The 19,403-nt window shown below is 46.3% G+C and overlaps 1 protein-coding gene across 5 annotated transcripts in view; it reads right to left on the bottom strand.

The window, feature by feature from the left end:
* The window catches only part of tln1 (talin 1), a 144,819-nt gene that overhangs the window by 53,793 nt on the left and 71,623 nt on the right, over positions 1-19,403 (bottom strand). For all 5 annotated transcript variants that reach the window (XM_045693648.1, XM_045693650.1, XM_045693652.1 and 2 more), the window contains 13 exons: positions 18,152-18,319; positions 16,774-17,068; positions 16,021-16,187; positions 15,215-15,343; positions 14,051-14,164; positions 13,431-13,544; positions 13,048-13,182; positions 12,499-12,627; positions 4,640-4,742; positions 1,786-1,994; positions 1,478-1,597; positions 1,131-1,328; positions 666-805 (listed from right to left, as the gene is read on the bottom strand). In XM_045693648.1, the coding sequence (XP_045549604.1) occupies positions 666-805; positions 1,131-1,328; positions 1,478-1,597; positions 1,786-1,994; positions 4,640-4,742; positions 12,499-12,627; positions 13,048-13,182; positions 13,431-13,544; positions 14,051-14,164; positions 15,215-15,343; positions 16,021-16,187; positions 16,774-17,068; positions 18,152-18,319 (2,021 nt within the window). The remainder of the gene's footprint in view (positions 1-665; positions 806-1,130; positions 1,329-1,477; positions 1,598-1,785; positions 1,995-4,639; positions 4,743-12,498; positions 12,628-13,047; positions 13,183-13,430; positions 13,545-14,050; positions 14,165-15,214; positions 15,344-16,020; positions 16,188-16,773; positions 17,069-18,151; positions 18,320-19,403) is intronic.

Raw genomic sequence — 19,403 nt, 5'->3', positions numbered from 1 at the left:
GACAGTTTGTTATATAAACCCCTACTGACAGTTTGTTATATAACCCTACTGACAGTTTGTTATATAAACCCCTACTGACAGTTTGTTATATAAACCCCTACTGACAGTTTGTTATATAAACCCCTACTGACAGTTTGTTATATAAACCCCTACTGACAGTTTGTTATATAACCCCTACTGACAGTTTGTTATATAAACCCCTACTGACAGTTTGTTATATAACCACTACTGACAGTTTGTTATATAAACCCTGCGCTTTCTATGCACGTCGCACGCACGTTAGAAGACGTGTATACAAGAACGTGACTATTGTAACGTGTGTGTGTGGAAGACAGGGAGTTAGAGAATGCTCAGAGCTGTGTCTACTGTAAATGAGAGTGGGTGGTGTGTGTGTGTAACAATAAGAGCTTGAGTAACGTGGAAAGGAACACATGCTAACAATTAGCATGGAGCATCATGAGAGGGTAACAAATATCACAATTCAAATAGAAACTCTCCCCAGTGAAAATGACAGCACGTTTCCAGTACAAACCTGGAATTTCAATGAATGCCTAAATAGATTTCATAGAGTTGAAAGTAGAAGTGAACCCAAGCCTGCTATCTGTAGCGAACTGCATTGTGGGTGCTGGGAGGGGTCTGTGGACAGGCTCTAATGCCATTCTTACCGAGCGGCGGCTGCCAGTTGGTTCTTGAGGTTGGGGGAGTTGGGGTCAGTGGACAGGACCTTGGCGGCGAGCAGCAGCTTACTGGACGACATGGAGATGGTCTTGAGGTTGGACACCACCTGCGTCTGGTTCTCCTTGTTCTGAACGGAGGGCAGACAGGAAGGAAATGGTTCACATCAGGTCATGAAGGTTCTCTCAGCCATTCACGCACATATGAAGTGAGTAACATATGACACACACAAGCATGGAAACTTCTGATAAGAATGAATTGCCTGCGTATATCTCAAGACACGTCCCGTCCTCCTCTCTAAACATACACTTAACAAAACATACGACCACTGCATCATACACAGTATGAAATTAGCTACACAACATCAATCAACCTGAACAATACATCACAACGCAATAGATATCATTTCACCCCAGTCACATGACACAGGTGTTTCATCCGTGTCCTTCTCTGACCTGTGACTGGCCGGCCATGTCCACGCCGGCCTCCAGGAACTCTCCGAAGTCATGGCCGAACTTGCCAGTGGCCTTGGCCAGGTCCTGGGTGGTGCCTCTGGACGATTGGACCAGCTCATTGGCTGACTGGTTGAGACCGGCTGCAGCCTGGTTCAGGTTGACCTGCGCCTCCTGGAAACTCTTCCCACTGGGCGGGAACTGGAGAAGAGAGGGGGAGGAGGGGATAAATGAAGAGAAAAATAAGTCATGAAAAGGAGAAAAGAGAATAATAGTAGAAAACAAAAAGTCGTCCTAAAAAGTCAGAACAACGCACCTCGTATTTTAGTTTGGTGTGATTTTCTACTCACAGAATTGGCCAGTAGCTTCTTACTGGCCTCTCCAACTGTTCTTATAGCGTTGTCCACATCTCTCTGTCCAGGCAGGCAGTTCACACTCCTGTTCAGGGCCTGGGAAACAGCCTTGGCCACCTGTACACAACCAAACACATTCAAATAGAAGCATTTCGTAGGTGGATATGATGTTTCTTAAGGTCTTTCATAGAAGCACAGTCTTGACTGTTGATGGGTTTACATTCTAATAGTGAGCTCTTTGTGTATTGGCAACAAATATCCAAAAGTATAAAACCTGACAGACTGTCTGACTTTCTCTGACTGACCTGTGCCAGTCTCTGCTGGCTGTCAGGATCTCCCGGCTTGGCGATGGCTCTCTTGGTCTCTTCGATCAGATTGGCCGACTTGTCCATAACGTCACCAGCGCAGTCCAGCATGGCGTTGCGGGCCTGAGGGTCGGCGGTTGTCGCGGCAACCCCACGGGCGGCCGAGGCCAGAGCGCGCAATGCCTGAGCCACGTCTCTAGCTGCCATACCTGAGAGAGGGGACAAAGCGTGAGTACCATCTGTCTCCCCTAGAGGGTGCTCATGAGTCTTCCTCACTCCCACCAGATACATGTTCAGGCTTTAATGCTGTCAGACACATTATATACTATACTCAGTGCACATGGCTGAGGGCTTCATGATCCTTTTAGTATCTGAGCTACATTCTTGATTTTTACATACTTCAGTAAGTTACCTCTCGGCCAGGGCTCTCCAACCCTGTTCCTGGATAGCTACCCTCCTGTAGGTGTTCAATCCAACCCTGTTCCTGGAGATCTACCCTCCTGTAGGTGTTCAATCCAACCCTGTTCCTAGAGTAGCTACCCTCCTGCAGGTGTTCAATCCAACCCTGTTCCTAGATAGCTACCATCCTGTAGGTGTTCAATCCAACCCTGTTCCTAGATAGCTACCCTCCTGTAGGTGTTCAATCCAACCCTGTTCCTAGATAGCTACCATCCAGTAGGTGTTGAGTCCAACCCTGTTCCTAGATAGCTACCCTCCTGTAGGTGTTCAATCCAACCCTGTTCCTGGAGAGCTACCCTCCTGTAGGTGTTCAATCCAACCCTGTTCCTGGAGAGCTACCCTCCTGTAGGTGTTCAATCCAACCCTGTTCCTGGAGATACCCTCCTGTAGGTGTTCAATCCAACCCTGTTCCTGGAGAGCTACCCTCCTGTAGGTGTTCAATCCAACCCCTGTTCCTGGAGAGCTACCCTCCTGTAGGTGTTCAATCCAACCCTGTTCCTGGAGAGCTACCCTCCTGTAGGTGTTCAATCCAACCCTGTTCCTGGAGAGCTACCCTCCTGTAGGTGTTCAATCCAACCCTGTTCCTGGAGAGCTACCCTCCTGTAGGTGTTCAATCCAACCCTGTTCCTGGAGAGCTACCCTCCTGTAGGTGTTCAATCCAACCCTGTTCCTGGAGAGCTACCCTCCTGTAGGTGTTCAATCCAACCCTGTTCCTGGAGATCTACCCTCCTGTAGGTGTTCAATCCAACCCTGTTCCTAGATAGCTACCCTCCTGTAGGTGTTCAATCCAACCCTAGTTGTAACTAACCCGATTCAGTTTATCAACCAGCTAATTATTAGAATCAGGTGTGCTAGATAAGGGTTGGAGTGAAAACCTACAGGACTATAGCTCTCCAGGAGCAGGGTTGGAGTGAAAACCTACAGGACTATAGCTCTCCAGGAACAGGGTTGGAGTGAAAACCTACAGAACTATAGCTCTCCAGGAACAGGGTTGGAGTGAAAACCTACAGGACGATAGCTCTCCAGGAGCAGGGTTGGAGTGAAAACCTACAGGACTATAGCTCTCCAGGAGCAGGGTTGGAGTGAAAACCTACAGGACGATAGCTCTCCAGGAACAGGGTTGGAGTGAAAACCTACAGGACGATAGCTCTCCAGGAGCAGGGTTGGAGTGAAAACCTACAGGACGATAGCTCTCCAGGAGCAGGGTTGGAGTGAAAACCTACAGGACGATAGCTCTCCAGGAGCAGGGGTTGGAGTGAAAACCTACAGGACGATAGCTCTCCAGGAGCAGGGTTGGAGTGAAAACCTACAGGACGATAGCTCTCCAGGAGCAGGGTTGGAGTGAAAACCTACAGGACGATAGCTCTCCAGGAGCAGGGTTGGAGTGAAAACCTACAGGACGATAGCTCTCCAGGAGCAGGGTTGGAGTGAAAACCTACAGGACGATAGCTCTCCAGGAGCAGGGTTGGAGAGCCTTGCTGTAGGCCAGGGTTATCCAACTCTAGTCCCAGAGAGCCATAGTTGAAATGTCTTCACTATTATTCTACAGTGTAGAAAAAATATAAAAATAAAGAAAAACCCTTGAATGAGGAGGTGTGTCCAAACTTTTCACTGGTACTGTAGTTCTCATTGCCCTGGGTGACCAGTTTGTACACTACTGTAGCTACCTGTGTAGTTCTCGTTGCCCTGGGTGACCAGTTTGTACACTACTGTAGCTACCTGTGTAGTTCTCATTGCCCTGGGTGACCAGTTTGTACACTACTGTAGCTACCTGTGTAGTTCTCGTTTCCCTGGGTGACCAGTTTGTACACTACTGTAGCTACCCGTGTAGTTCTCATTTCCCTGGGTGACCAATTTGTACACTACTGTAGCTACCCGTGTAGTTCTCATTTCCCTGGGTGACCAATTTGTACACTTCTGTAGCTACCAGCGTAGTTCTCGTTGCCCTGGGTGACCAATTTGTACACTTCTGTAGCTACCCGTGTAGTTCTTGTTTCCCTGGGTGACCAGTTTGTACACTACTGTAGCTACCTGTGTAGTTCTCATTGCCCTGGGTGACCAGTTTGTACACTACTGTAGCTACCTGTGTAGTTCTCGTTTCCCTGGGTGACCAGTTTGCACACTACTGTAGCTACCCGTGTAGTTCTCATTTCCCTGGGTGACCAGTTTGTACACTACTGTAGCTACCTGTGTAGTTCTCGTTTCCCTGGGTGACCAGTTTGTACACTACTGTAGCTACCTGTGTAGTTCTCGTTTCCCTGGGTGACCAGTTTGTACACTACTGTAGCTACCCGTGTAGTTCTCGTTGCCCTAGGTGACCAGTTTGTACACTACTGTAGCTACCCGTGTAGTTCTCGTTGCCCTGGGTGACCAGTTTGTACACTACTGTAGCTACCTGTGTAGTTCTCGTTGCCCTGGGTGGCCTCACTCAGCAGCTGGGCGATGGCAGAGCTCACAGCCTTAGTGCTGTTGCCCACGTCCTGAGAGCACTTCTCCAGCTGCAAAAACACACACAACAGTTATACACTATATGACACAATGCACATACTTCCACTTGTATAATTCTGATCTTCACACAAACTAATTAAATTAAAAGTAACATGAGTAGGAGTGAGTGGTCAAGAATCCTAATTATGCCTACAGGTTTCATTTTACAGACTGCTCTCGCATACAAAGCATTGAGGGCCAGTTATGTGCGTGTGTGTTCCTAAGTGTCTGCACTGTGGTTGGAATTCTCACAGTCAAGTACTTGTAATCATCATGTGGGCACAGACCCAATGATGGGTGCTGAGGCATGATACTGTGGTGGGTGTTGACATCAGCCTACCTACCTGGATACTGTGGTGGGTGTTGACATCAGCCTACCTACCTGATTCTGTGGTGGGTGTTGTAATCAGCCTACCTGCCTGATTCTGTGGTGGGTGTTGTAATCAGCCTACCTGCCTGATTCTGTGGTGGGTGTTGTAATCAGCCTACCTGCCTGATTCTGTGGTGGGTGTTGACATCAGCCTACCTGCCTGATTCTGTGGTGGGTGTTGACATCAGCCTACCTGCCTGATTCTGTGGTGGGTGTTGACATCAGCCTACCTGCCTGATTCTGTGGTGGGTGTTGAAATCAGCCTACCTACCTGATACTGTGGTGGGTGTTGCAATCAGCCTACCTACCTGATACTGTGGTGGGTGTTGCAATCAGCCTACCTGCCTGATTCTGTGGTGGGTGTTGTAATCAGCCTACCTGCCTGATTCTGTGGTGGGTGTTGTAATCAGCCTACCTGCCTGATTCTGTGGTGGGTGTTGTAATCGCCTACCTGCCTGATTCTGTGGTGGGTGTTGAAATCAGCCTACCTGCCTGATTCTGTGGTGGGTGTTGAAATCAGCCTACCTGCCTGATTCTGTGGTGGGTGTTGAAATCAGCCTACCTGCCTGATTCTGTGGTGGGTGTTGAAATCAGCCTACCTGCCTGATTCTGTGGTGGGTGTTGAAATCAGCCTATCTACCGCTGTGCATGTGGCAACAAGTTTAGTTTAGTTTATTAGGATCCCTATTAGCTACTGCAAATGCGGCAGCTACTCTCCCTGGGGTCCACACAAAACATTCAAATACATGAAAGTACAGAACAGTAATAGACAACTTATTACAATAAATTCAAACTAGAAATAAAACAAGAGTTTTATATATAGGAATATATATACTGCTCAAAAAAATTAAGGAACACTTAAACAACACATCCTAGATCTGAATGAAAGAAAAAATCTTACTAAATACTTTTTCCTTTACATAGTTGAATGTGCTGACAACAAAATCACACAAAAATAATCAATGGAAATCCAATTTATCAACCCATGGAGGTCTGGATTTGGAGTCATACTCAAAATTAAAGTGGAAAACCACACTACAGGCTGATCCAACTTTGATGTAATGTCATTAAAACAAGTCAAAATGAGGCTCAGTAGTGTGTGGCCTCCACGTGCCTGTATGACCTCCCTACAACGCCTGGGCATGCTCCTGATGAGGTGGCGGATGGTCTCCTGAGGGATCTCCTCCCAGACCTGGACTAAAGCATCCGCCAACTCCTGGACAGTCTGTGGTGCAACGTGGCGTTGGTGGATGGAGCGAGACATGATGTCCCAGATGTGCTCAATTGGATTCAGGTCTGGGGAATGCCAGTCCATAGCATCAATGCCTTCCTCTTGCAGGAACTGCTGACACACTCCAGCCGCATGAGGTCTAGCATAGTCTTGCATTAGAAGGAACCCAGGGCCAACCGCACCAGCATATGGTCTCACAAGGGGTCTGAGGACCTCATCTCGGTACCTAATGGCAGTCAGGCTACCTCTGGCGAGCACATGGAGGGCTGTGCGGCCCCCCAAAGAAATGCCACCCCACACCATGACTGACCCACCGCCAAACCGGTCATGCTGGAGGATGTTGCAGGCAGCAGAACGTTCTCCACGGCGTCTCCAGACTCTGTCACGTCTGTCACGTGCTCAGTGTGAACCTGCTTTCATCTGTGAAGAGCACAGGGCGCCAGTGGCGAATTTGCCAATCTTGGTGTTCTCTGGCAAATGCCAAACGTCCTACACGGTGTTGGGCTGTAAGCACAACCCCCACCTGTGGATGTCGGCCCTCATACCACCCTCATGGAGTCTGTTTCTGACCGTTTGAGCATACACATGCACATTTGTGGCCTGCTGGAGGTCATTTTGCAGGGCTCTGGCAGTGCTCCTCCTGCTCCTCCTTGCACAAAGGCGGAGGTAGCGGTCCTGCTGCTGGGTTGTTGCCCTCCTACGGCCTCCTCCACGTCTCCTGATGTACTGCCCTGTCTCCTGGTAGCGCCTCCATGCTCTGGACACTATGCTGACAGACACAGCAAACCTTCTTGCCACAGCTCGCATTGATGTGCCATCCTGGATGAGCTGCACTACCTGAGCCACTTGTGTGGGTTGTAGACTCTGTCTCATGCTACCACTAGAGTGAAAGCACCGCCAGCATTCAAAAGTGACCAAAAGATCAGCCAGGAAGCATAGGAACTGAGAAGTGGTCTGTGGTCCCCACCTGCAGAACCACTCCTTTATTGGGGGTGTCTTGCTAATTGCCTATAATTTCCACCTGTTGTCTATTCCATTTGCACAACAGCATGTGAAATGTATTGTCAATCAGTGTTGCTTCCTAAGTGGACAGTTTGATTTCACAGAAGTGTGATTGACTTGGAGTTACATTGTGTTGTTTAAGTGTTCCCTTTATTTTTTTGAGCAGTGTACATATTCATATTGTTATATACAGTACAGTTCAATCAGATCTTTAGAAATAGGAGAGGCGCTGTGATAATGTATTTTATATCTGTTTTTTAAGCTAAACATGCTTTTTGCCTGAGTAACCTCTGGTAGCAGATCATTCCACCATGACTCTATAGATAACTGAGTAACTTCTGGTAGCAGATCATTCCACCATGACTCTATAGATAACTGAGTAACCTCTGGTAGCAGAGCATTCCACCATGACTTGACTATGATAACTGAGTAACCTCTGGTAGCAGATCATTCCACCATGACTCTATAGATAACTGAGTAACCTCTGGTAGCAGATCATTCCACCATGACTCTATAGATAACTGAGTAACCTCTGGTAGCAGATCATTCCACCATGACATGACTCTATAGATAACTGAGTAACCTCTGGTAGCAGATCATTCCACCATGACTCTATAGATAACTGAGTAACCTCTGGTAGCAGATCATTCCACCATGACTCTCTATAGATAACTGAGTAACCTCTGGTAGCAGATCATTCCACCATGACTCTATAGATAACTGAGTAACCTCTGGTAGCAGAGCATTCCACCATGACTCTATAGATAACTGAGTAACCTCTGGTAGCAGAGCATTCCACCATGACTCTAGATAACTGAGTAACCTCTGGTAGCAGAGCATTCCACCATGACTCTATAGATAACTGAGTAACCTCTGGTAGCAGATCATTCCACCATGACTCTATAGATAACTGAGTAACCTCTGGTAGCAGATCATTCCACCATGACTGACTATAGATAACTGAGTAACCTCTGGTAGCAGAGCATTCCACCATGACTCTATAGATAACTGAGTAACCTCTGGTAGCAGATCATTCCACCATGACTGACTCTATAGATAACTGAGTAACCTCTGGTAGCAGAGCATTCCACCATGACTCTATAGATAACTGAGTAACCTCTGGTAGCAGAGCATTCCACCATGACTCTATAGATAACTGAGTAACCTCTGGTAGCAGATCATTCCACCATGACTCTATAGATAACTGAGTAACCTCTGGTAGCAGATCATTCCACCATGACTACTCTATAGATAACTGAGTAACCTCTGGTAGCAGATCATTCCACCATGACTCTATAGATAACTGAGTAACCTCTGGTAGCAGATCATTCCACCATGACTCTATAGATAACTGAGTAACCTCTGGTAGCAGAGCATTCCACCATGACTCTCTATAGATAACTGAGTAACCTCTGGTAACAGATCATTCCACCATGACTCTATAGATAACTGAGTAACCTCTGGTAGCAGATCATTCCACCATGACTCTCTATAGATAACTGAGTAACCTCTGGTAGCAGATCATTCCACCATGACATGACTCTATAGATAACTGAGTAACCTCTGGTAGCAGATCATTCCACCATGACTGACTCATAGATAACTGAGTAACCTCTGGTAGCAGATCATTCCACCATGACTCTATAGATAACTGAGTAACCTCTGGTAGCAGATCATTCCACCATGACTCTATAGATAACTGAGTAACCTCTGGTAGCAGATCATTCCACCATGACATGACTCTATAGATAACTGAGTAACCTCTGGTAGCAGATCATTCCACCATGACATGACTCTATAGATAACTGAGTAACCTCTGGTAGCAGATCATTCCACCATGACTCTATAGATAACTGAGTAACCTCTGGTAGCAGATCATTCCACCATGACTCTATAGATAACTGAGTAACCTCTGGTAGCAGATCATTCCACCATGACTCTATAGATAACTGAGTAACCTCTGGTAGCAGATCATTCCACCATGACATGACTCTATAGATAACTGAGTAACCTCTGGTAGCAGATCATTCCACCATGACTCTATAGATAACTGAGTAACCTCTGGTAGCAGAGCATTCCACCATGACTCTATAGATAACTGAGTAACCTCTGGTAGCAGAGCATTCCACCATGACTCTATAGATAACTGAGTAACCTCTGGTAGCAGATCATTCCACCATGACTCTATAGATAACTGAGTAACCTCTGGTAGCAGATCATTCCACCATGACTCTATAGATAACTGAGTAACCTCTGGTAGCAGATCATTCCACCATGACATGACTCTATAGATAACTGAGTAACCTCTGGTAGCAGATCATTCCACCATGACTCTATAGATAACTGAGTAACCTCTGGTAGCAGATCATTCCACCATGACTCTATAGATAACTGAGTAACCTCTGGTAGCAGAGCATTCCACCATGACTCTATAGATAACTGAGTAACCTCTGGTAGCAGATCATTCCACCATGACTCTATAGATAACTGAGTAACCTCTGGTAGCAGATCATTCCACCATGACTCTATAGATAACTGAGTAACCTCTGGTAGCAGATCATTCCACCATGACATGACTCTATAGATAACTGAGTAACTTCTGGTAGCAGAGCATTCCACCATGACTCTATAGATAACTGAGTAACCTCTGGTAGCAGAGCATTCCACCATGACTCTATAGATAACTGAGTAACCTCTGGTAGCAGATCATTCCACCATGACTCTATAGATAACTGAGTAACCTCTGGTAGCAGATCATTCCACCATGACTGACTCTATAGATAACTGAGTAACTTCTGGTAGCAGATCATTCCACCATGACTCTATAGATAACTGAGTAACCTCTGGTAGCAGATCATTCCACCATGACTCTATAGATAACTGAGTAACCTCTGGTAGCAGATCATTCCACCATGACTCTATAGATAACTGAGTAACCTCTGGTAGCAGATCATTCCACCATGACATGACTCTATAGATAACTGAGTAACCTCTGATAGCAGATCATTCCACCATGACCTCTATAGATAACTGAGTAACCTCTGGTAGCAGATCATTCCACCATGACTCTATAGATAACTGAGTAACCTCTGGTAGCAGATCATTCCACCATGACACTCTATAGATAACTGAGTAACCTCTGGTAGCAGAGCATTCCACCATGACTCTATAGATAACTGAGTAACCTCTGGTAGCAGATCATTCCACCATGACATGACTCTATAGATAACTGAGTAACCTCTGGTAGCAGATCATTCCACCATGACATGACTCTATAGATAACTGAGTAACCTCTGGTAGCAGATCATTCCACCATGACATCTCTATAGATAACTGAGTAACCTCTGGTAACAGATCATTCCACCATGACTCTATAGATAACTGAGTAACCTCTGGTAGCAGATCATTCCACCATGACTCTCTATAGATAACTGAGTAACCTCTGGTAGCAGATCATTCCACCATGACTCTATAGATAACTGAGTAACCTCTGGTAGCAGATCATTCCACCATGACTCTATAGATAACTGAGTAACCTCTGGTAGCAGATCATTCCACCATGACTCAATAGATAACTAAGTGAAAATCTGTTTATGGTTTGGGCACCGTGAAGGAACCCATAGTGGTGTGTCTGGTGAGGTATGTACGTCTGTTTAAAATAGATTGTACAAGTGGTGAGGCATTTTCAACACACAAATGTTTCTTAAAAAGACTAGAAGAGATGTACATTTTTCCTAAACCATGAAAAACTATCAATGCAAGTTGTTGATGTTAGTTGTGTGTGTGCAGTTAAGGGCAAGGCGTGCTGCTTTGTCGTGAGCCAGCGGCAGCTTTGCTAGGTCTTTCTTTGCTGCACTTGACCATATTACCAGACAGTAATCAAGATGGGACAAGACCAGAGCCTGAACAACTAGTACAGTTGATTTTTGTGTAAAAAATGCAATATATATTTTATAAACAAACATACCTCTCCCCATCTTCACAACAACTTTGTCAATATGACTTGACCATTATATCTGGCCATCCAATGTTCCTCCTAGGAGTTGTTCAATGGTCACACCCTTTATACACAACTCCAGTTGAGGTTTAGGTCTTAGAGAATGTTTTGATCCAAATACAATGCCTTCAGTTTTAGATGTATTTAAGACCAGTTTATTGTTAGTTACCCATTTTGACACTGACTGCAACTCCTTGCTAAGAGTGTCAGTGAGCTCACTGGCTAGAGGTGCTGATGTGTAGTGTTCAATCATCAACATTCAGAGTCATTTTATCTTCTTGTAAGACAAGTGGCAAATAATTGGTAAAAATTGAGAAGAGTAACGGCCCAAGGTTACTGCCCTGAGGGATACCGCACTGTAGATATCTGATGTTAGAGAGTGAAGAACATTCTCTGGGTTCTATTGGATAAATAACTCTCCAACCATGTGATGGCAGGTGATGTAAAGTTTTTTTTCCAATAACAATTCATGATCAATAACATCAAAGGCTTGAAATCTAACAATACAGCTCCAACTATTTGTATTCTGAATTTATTAAGGATCCCCATTAGCTGCTGCCAAGGCAGAAGCTACTCCTTCTGAGGTCCAGCAACATTAAAAAGTTATATAGAGTTTAAAATATTACATAACATTATCATCTTCTTAGCCATTTCTTTTAGCCAGTCATCTGTGTCGGTGCAGTACAAGTTGAGTGCCCTTCCCTATATGCATGCTGAAAGTCAGTAGTTAACTTGTCACAAGTTATTTCTGTCACAAGTCATGTGACAGGAAGATCGTGGGAGAGATGTGTACACTTGGTTCTGTATAATATGCATACTGTTGAACAAGTGGTTAGCTTGTACGTACAGTACTGTGTGTTTGTGAAAATGTGTGCATTTGGGCATGTGCTTGCCATCTACCAGGGCAGGGGTGTGTGTGTGTGTGTGTGTGTGTGTGTGTGTGTGTGTGTGTGTGTGTGTGTGTGTGTGGTGTGTCAAACTTCCTGCTAGCCTACAAGTACAGTTCGCATACGGCATATGCAAGATGTATTGTGTGTGTGTGTGTGTGTGTGTGTGTGTGTGTGTGTCAAACTTCCTGCTAGCCTACAAGCACAGTTCGCATACGACATATGCAAGGTGTATTGTGTGTGTGTGTGTGTGTGTGTGTGTGTGTGTGTGTTCTCTCACCGTCTCTCCGGGCAGGGGTTTGAGTTTGCCATCACCAGCTGAGGCCTTGGCCTCCACCATGTCTTTCTCCAGGCCTCGGACCACCGTCAGAGCATTGTCGATCTCCAGAGGACCACATGCTTCCTGTGCCTGGATCACATGACAGGAAGTCAACACAGGAAGTGGGGAAAGGGAAGACAGAACAGAATAGGGACCCCATATTGAGCAAGACTGGGCCTGCTAAACCTCTAGTGCTATATTACCGTGGTGTTACTCAAGTTAGCTATGGAGTGAGCTAGCTAATTCCAACAAGCTAAACTGCTAACACAGTGTTTCAGCTAGTTATAGAGCAAGCTACTGTAGCTAGCTAATTCCACTAGCTAAACCGCTAATACAATGTTTCAGCCAAATGGAGCAAGCTAGCTAGCTAATTCCACTAGCTAAACTGCTAACACAGTATTTCAGCTAGTTACAGAGCAAGCTACTGTAGCTAGCTAATTCCACTAGCGAAAGCGCTAACAAGGTCAAACAACAGGTCCTTGTTGAGTGCGTTTGGGGGGTGTTTGGTACCTTCTGTGCGGCCGTGCGGAGCTCGGCAAGGGCAGTGGCCAGGTTCTTGGCACACTGGCTGAGTTGCATGGCAGAGGCCTGGTCGCCAATGGTAGGTACTGTGGCCTTGGCAGCCGTCACCATCTTGGCACCAGGCTGAGGGCATAGGAGTGGATGGAGGAAGGAAAGGGTTAACTTGTTTATTTCTACAAAGGTGCATGCTACATGCTACTAAAACATTGTTCCGGTGTAGATTGTAATAAATCAAATTGGCTCCAGCAGATTTCAGAGGACAAGCTTCCTTGTTTTGTGTCATATTCCTTTTAGGCGGGCATCCTTCTTTGCGAAAGTATATCAGAATCAGGAAAAAAAACATGAGAGCAGGGCAGAGATGAGGGTCTCACCAGGAGGAAGTTCTGGCCGGCCCCGATGAGGGTGAGCTGGGCACTGGGGCTGTCGGGCTGGGACTGGCTGCCACGCACCCCCTGGACCAGCTGAGGGATCTGGTCTGCCACCACCTGACACACATACACACCAGATCGGCCAATTAATGACTATCAACCAACCAATCAAATGGAAAATGTGTAGTTTGGTCAGGGTAAAAACAATAACATACACTATCAAAATCACAATACTCTATTCTCATTCTTACAGTGCAATGAAGCAATCATTGCTCACATCACTGCATACATGACAAATCACAAGCTCAGTGTATAGAAAGGGGATATTTCCACATTCATTTTCAGAGAACAATGAAGGACACCTGAACTAGAATCTAACTCAGAATGGCAAAGTCAAAAATATTTGATTTGAGATTTACTACAGTAATTGTACCCCTGAGAGAGAGAGAAAGAAAAATAGAAATAGAGAGAGAGAGCGAGAGAGAGAGAAAAAGAGAGCGAGAGAAAATGAGAGAAGAGAGAGAAGGCATGACACTTGTACTCAGTGACCTATGCCTGACCCCACAGGACCAGAAACCAGGAAGAGAGTGATGGTTGGGTTGCCATGGCAGCGGAGCTCTCACCTTGCAGCTCTGGACGAGCTGCTGCTGGGCTGCTGGGTTCTTATTGGACGAGGCGGCGTGCTGGGCGGCGGCTATAGTCTGAGTGGCGGCCGCGGCGGCCTGCTTGGCTGCGTTCTGACAGGAAACGCAGTGTGAAAAAAAAAAGACTGTTAGTTTAGTTTCAACTTAGGTTTCCAAACCGATGTGCTTGCTAACTAACACCCGGGTTGGTTAATTTCAGCAATGCATACATTAAGGTTACGTTTTTAATAACCTTAATGTATGGTTACCTTAATGTATGGCAATAAAACAAATCAATCTTAGCAATCATAATGCTGCGCACAAATAATCAAAATGACAGGCTACTTTGACACTGACAAACTGAGATCAATAAAAACAACCTTGTCTTGAATCCATCAATAGTGAGCTGTGTGTGCAGACACACATATTGTAGGCTACAACCTGAGGAGGAAATGATGATCCTGAAAATACTTTCCAGTTTCACTGACTCAGCCAATGATGCACCGGTCACTCGCCGGTGATGGCTGATGTGTTCGTGCCAAAAGCCTGTCTCTCTTGCTTTACTTTGTAAACAATATTTGGAAGTTGATCTAATATTTTGGTAGCCTACAGCATACGGATTTAGCCTCTTCTCTTTTCAGCAGGAGACATTTGCTTTCCAACCAATGATTTCCCACGATTGTAATATTGCGGCAGGCTTGTTTTGCTGTTCACTGACAGATTCACCCCCAGTCATAAGTTCTGCTTAGGCAAGTCAGACAGTCATAAGTTCTGCTTAGGCAAGTCAGACAGTCATAAGTTCTGCTTAGTTCTGCATCTTGCCTATGCCGTTCAGCCAACGCTCATTCATATATCTTTATGTACATATTCTTATAAGGTAGTTGTCGTGAAATTGTTAGATTAGTTGTTAGATATTACTCCATGGTCGGAACTAGAAGCACAAGCATTTCGCTACACTCGCATTAACATCTGCTAACCATGTGTATGTGACCAATAACATTTGATTTGAAAGTCAGCATTAGTTTAATTTCCAGGCGGTCTCTTTTAAGCAGGGGGGGTGTAACAAAGTTAGGAGGGGGGCCCACCCAACCCAATCTACATAACGACGGGGGAAACACTGGTTGAGATCCAGTAATATCAAGAGAAAGCTGTCTGTGTCCTCACCTCCAGCTTGTTGACCAGCCTCTTCTTGATGGCGTTCTGGGCAGCAGCGTTGGTGGCCATGCGTAGACCCTCTGCTGCCTCCCTCAGTCTCTGCTGCTGCTCCTCACTGTCCGGGTTGGCGGCTGCGCCCTGCACACACATCAGCACGTTAATGTTACGAGTGGGACCTGAACCCCGGTCTCCCGCTGGAGAAACCAGCATCATAACCATTAGACCAAGAGGATATTCCACCCGCATGCGAGCGCACTGAGGAAGTTGCTAACTAAATCCTCAATACAGCAGACTTAACCTTAAGTAAGACTAAACAATAACAAAAAAAACTACACCACACACACACACACACACACACACACACACACACACACACACACACACACACACACACACAGAGCTCCTAAACGGAGGCATCGCCATTCCTCCATCCACGCTCATAATTCCTCAACGGTGGAATGGGGCACCGTATGGGAACAGTAGGTCATGTGGAACAGACCTTGGTGGAATGGGGGACAGGATGGGAACAGTAGGTCATGTGGAACAGAACATGGTGGAATGGGGGACAGGATGGGAACAGACCATGGTGGAATGGGGGACAGGATGGGAACAGACCATGGTGGAATGGGGGACAGGATGGGAACAGTAGGTCATGTGGAACAGAACATGGTGGAATGGGGGACAGGATGGGAACAGTAGGTCATGTGGAACAGAACATGGTGGAATGGGGGACAGGATGGGAACAGTAGGTCATGTGGAACAGAACATGGTGGAATGGGGGACAGGATGGGAACAGTAGGTCATGTGGAACAGACCTTGGCAGCCTCCACCATTTTGGCCGTGGCGTCTGCCAGGAGCTTGGCGGCTGACAGCAGCTTGCGGGAATTCTCCAGGTCCGACTCGCCCTCTGCATCCATCTTGATGGCGTTGACCAGGTCCGAGGTGGCCTGGGCAAGGATGCGGGCCTGACGCACCATCTCACCTGGAGAGAAACAGCAGTCAATACAGTTGAAATCCTCATTTATTCATCTAGTTTTTATTGACGTTTAAATACTGATTTATTCATCCAACCTTTATTGATTCTGGCCCTAGGAAAAGGGCAACGGTAGGAGAGGCAGCATTTTGATCTTTCCTTTAATAAACCTCTTAAAACTTAAAAGTCAGGGAGTATTTTATCAACAAAAAGTTATACAACAATCCACTTCCTCATCATATTGTCATATTAAAACATGTCAAATTAGACTTTTTTTGTACTGCTTTTTGGAAATAAGACAAACGTTTGAAATTGCTTTTTGCAAATAGGATGCCATTTTGAGATGCAGACTCCAGAGACATCTCACTCGCTCCTTTTTTCAGGTTCATATACAGTCAATAAACTAAGCAGACCAGACCCAGCTGCTACCTATGGGAGAGCCAGCCCCTTAAGCAGACCAGAACTGTGACCATTTTCTTCAATGGTAAAAGGCATGAGTGGGACATCTTTAATCCACCATCTTTGCTATCTCACTCCAATATGACTGCTGACCCTTGACCTCTTTTAGCCCCACCCCTCCCATCCCCCAGCCTACCGGCGTCTCCCATGGAGCTGAAGATGTTCTCGGTGACGTCCAGGATGCGGTCGGTGGCCTCTCCGTGGCGCCCTATGGGCTGGCCTCCGTGGGCGTACTGCTTGATGTGCTGCAGGAGCTCGTTGAGGGCATGGGTGACGCCTGTGGCAGCGGCGCCCACCTGCTTGAGGAGCCCCTCGTCGCTGGTGGCTCCCTGCGACGCATCCACGCAGCCGTCCACTGACTTGGCAACCAGCTTGCCTGCCTCAATCAGCTGCTCCTGGCACACCGGGGAGCTGATGGTGGGAGCGACCACCTGGAGAGAGAGGGAGAGAGGTAAGACAAAAAGGGATGAGGGGAGAAAGGAGAGAAAAAGCAAAGGTAGAGATAGGGGAAAGGGGTAGGGTAAAAAAGGGGAGGGAGAGATAGGGGTAAGAAAAGGGGACGGAGAGATAGGGGTAAAAAGGAGGGGGGGAGAGAGGGGTAAAGAAAAAAGTGGAGGGAGAGAGGGATAAGAAAAGGGGAGGGAGAGATGGGGTAAAAAAGGGGGAGGAGAGATAGGAGTCAAAAAGGAGGGGGGAGAGAGAGAGAGAGAGAAAGGTAAAAAAAAGTGGAGGGAGAGATGGGGTAAGAAAAGAGGAGGGAGATATGGGGGTAAGTGGTAAAAAAGGGGGTGGTAGAAATGGGGACAATAGAAATAAATTAATGGGTAAAGGAAGAGGAGGAGAGAAACAGATGTTGGAAGGACTACAGATCTAATCAAGCCGTCTGAACCACTTCTTGGTGTCGACACTAAACTAGAGAGGGGAAACAACCAATTCTCTCTTCTTATGTAAACTTTATTTTCAAATGGAAAAACACTCATTCATTCATTTGTGTCAAATGTGTCACTATTTTGACAATAGGGTTGGGAGGTATGCAGATTTTCATACCTTCATACCGTTCCTGTACAATACCAGGGTATATTGTATTACCGGCAGTGCACACCAGGGGCACCATTTCTTTCCAAATGTTTGTATTTTAACGCATAAAACAAATTTAGGCAGCAGGGATCTTGATCCAGGTTGGGATTGATTATCTCTGCTGTAACCAATAAGCTTGATCTTGCCATCTAGCCGCTTAGATAGCTAGTTAGCAAACCAAATGCATAGCTGGAGCCCCAAGCTGGATATCATTTATCTGACACATCTTAGATTGTTAACTTAGCAGTTATAACAGCTCCCGTGATGCGGAGGTGCACCCGAGCTTTATGGGGCACCCAATTTACAGTACTGAAAATCATAGCGTCTGTATTTAAAAAAACACCCCGGTAAACGGTATACCGCCCAAGCCTAAATGACAAACATGGGACAATAGATGGTTAGTGTGTGGTAAAGATGTTGGGGTTCTCTTCTCTTACCCGGGTGCAGGCCACCAGTTGGGAGGTGGACAGGGCACATTGGGTCGCTGCGGCGATGACGCGGTTCTGGAGTGCAGAGTCCTCTGTCTTCTGGGCCACGTTCTTTGCTTTGAGCACCAGCGCGGCGGCGGCGTTAGCCACGGCTTTAGCCAGCTGCATAAGCATGTCCTGAGAATGGCAGGGATGACACAGGCTAGTTAGCATGCTTGTTAGCATGCTTGTTAGCATGTAGCATAAAGTAAATTAAGGCATGCTTAAGTGGAAGGAGAAAATATAATTTTGACGATTCCATACCAGGCCCATAAACGAGGCTCTGTTTTGATTGAGACTGTGGTTCATTGTGAGTATCTTTAGCCTGAGTACCAGACTGTTTCTGCTTTAGTTAACTTGTCGTTGTTGTCGTAGCAAAGAAAACGACAGTGTAGCATTGTTGAGAACAGAAACAGTGTGACACCTAGGTTATATGGGGTGAAAAGATTGTGGGTCAACTATGGAACAATGCACTCATTTAATTATTTTGGTAAGAATTAGGATCAATGTAATTATTCTGAAGAGAATGGTCCTCTTCAGGAAGAGTACTCAAATGTTAAGGTCCATTTTGGCTAATTAAATTAAGTAAAGAGATTAGAGAAATAGCCTCTACGAAAAGGAGAAAATTAGAGACTTTTCCAGTTTTAAAATCTGTGCTGCCAAACACACCACAGTTTACAGTCTGACCTGAATTCAGTGGTAGCCAGTTTTAGCACAAAGGTGAATAGAAGGCCCTATTGATGACCCTACTATCTATAACCTTCCATGTAATGGCCTCTGAGGATTCTTTTTTAAATTCTTTTTTTACATCCCTTTTTCTCCATAATTTCATGGTATCCAATTGGTAGTTAGTCTTGTCTCGTCGCTGCAACTCCCGTACAGACTTGGGAGAGGCGAAGGTCGAGAGCCGTGCGTCCTCCGAAACACAACCCAACCAAGCCGCACTGCTTCTGGACACAATGCCCATCCAACCCGGAAGCCAGCCGCACCAATGTGTTGGAGGAAACACCGTACACCTGGCGACCGTGTCAGCGTGCACTGCGCCCGGCCCGCCACAGGAGTCGCTAGAGCGCGATGGGACAAGAACATCCCTTCCGGCCAAACCCTCCCCTAACGACGCAGGGCCAAATGGGTCTCCCGGTCGCGGCCGGCTGTGACAGAGCCTGGACTCGAACCAGGATCTCTAGTGGCACACTGCGATGCAGTGCCTTAGACCACTGCG

The sequence above is a fragment of the Salmo salar genome, chromosome ssa01 (assembly GCF_905237065.1).
Source record: "Salmo salar chromosome ssa01, Ssal_v3.1, whole genome shotgun sequence".
Classification (NCBI taxonomy): Eukaryota; Metazoa; Chordata; class Actinopteri; order Salmoniformes; family Salmonidae; genus Salmo; species Salmo salar.
The sequence above is the reverse complement of the archived record's forward strand: the minus strand, read 5'-3'. Positions and strand labels throughout refer to the sequence as shown.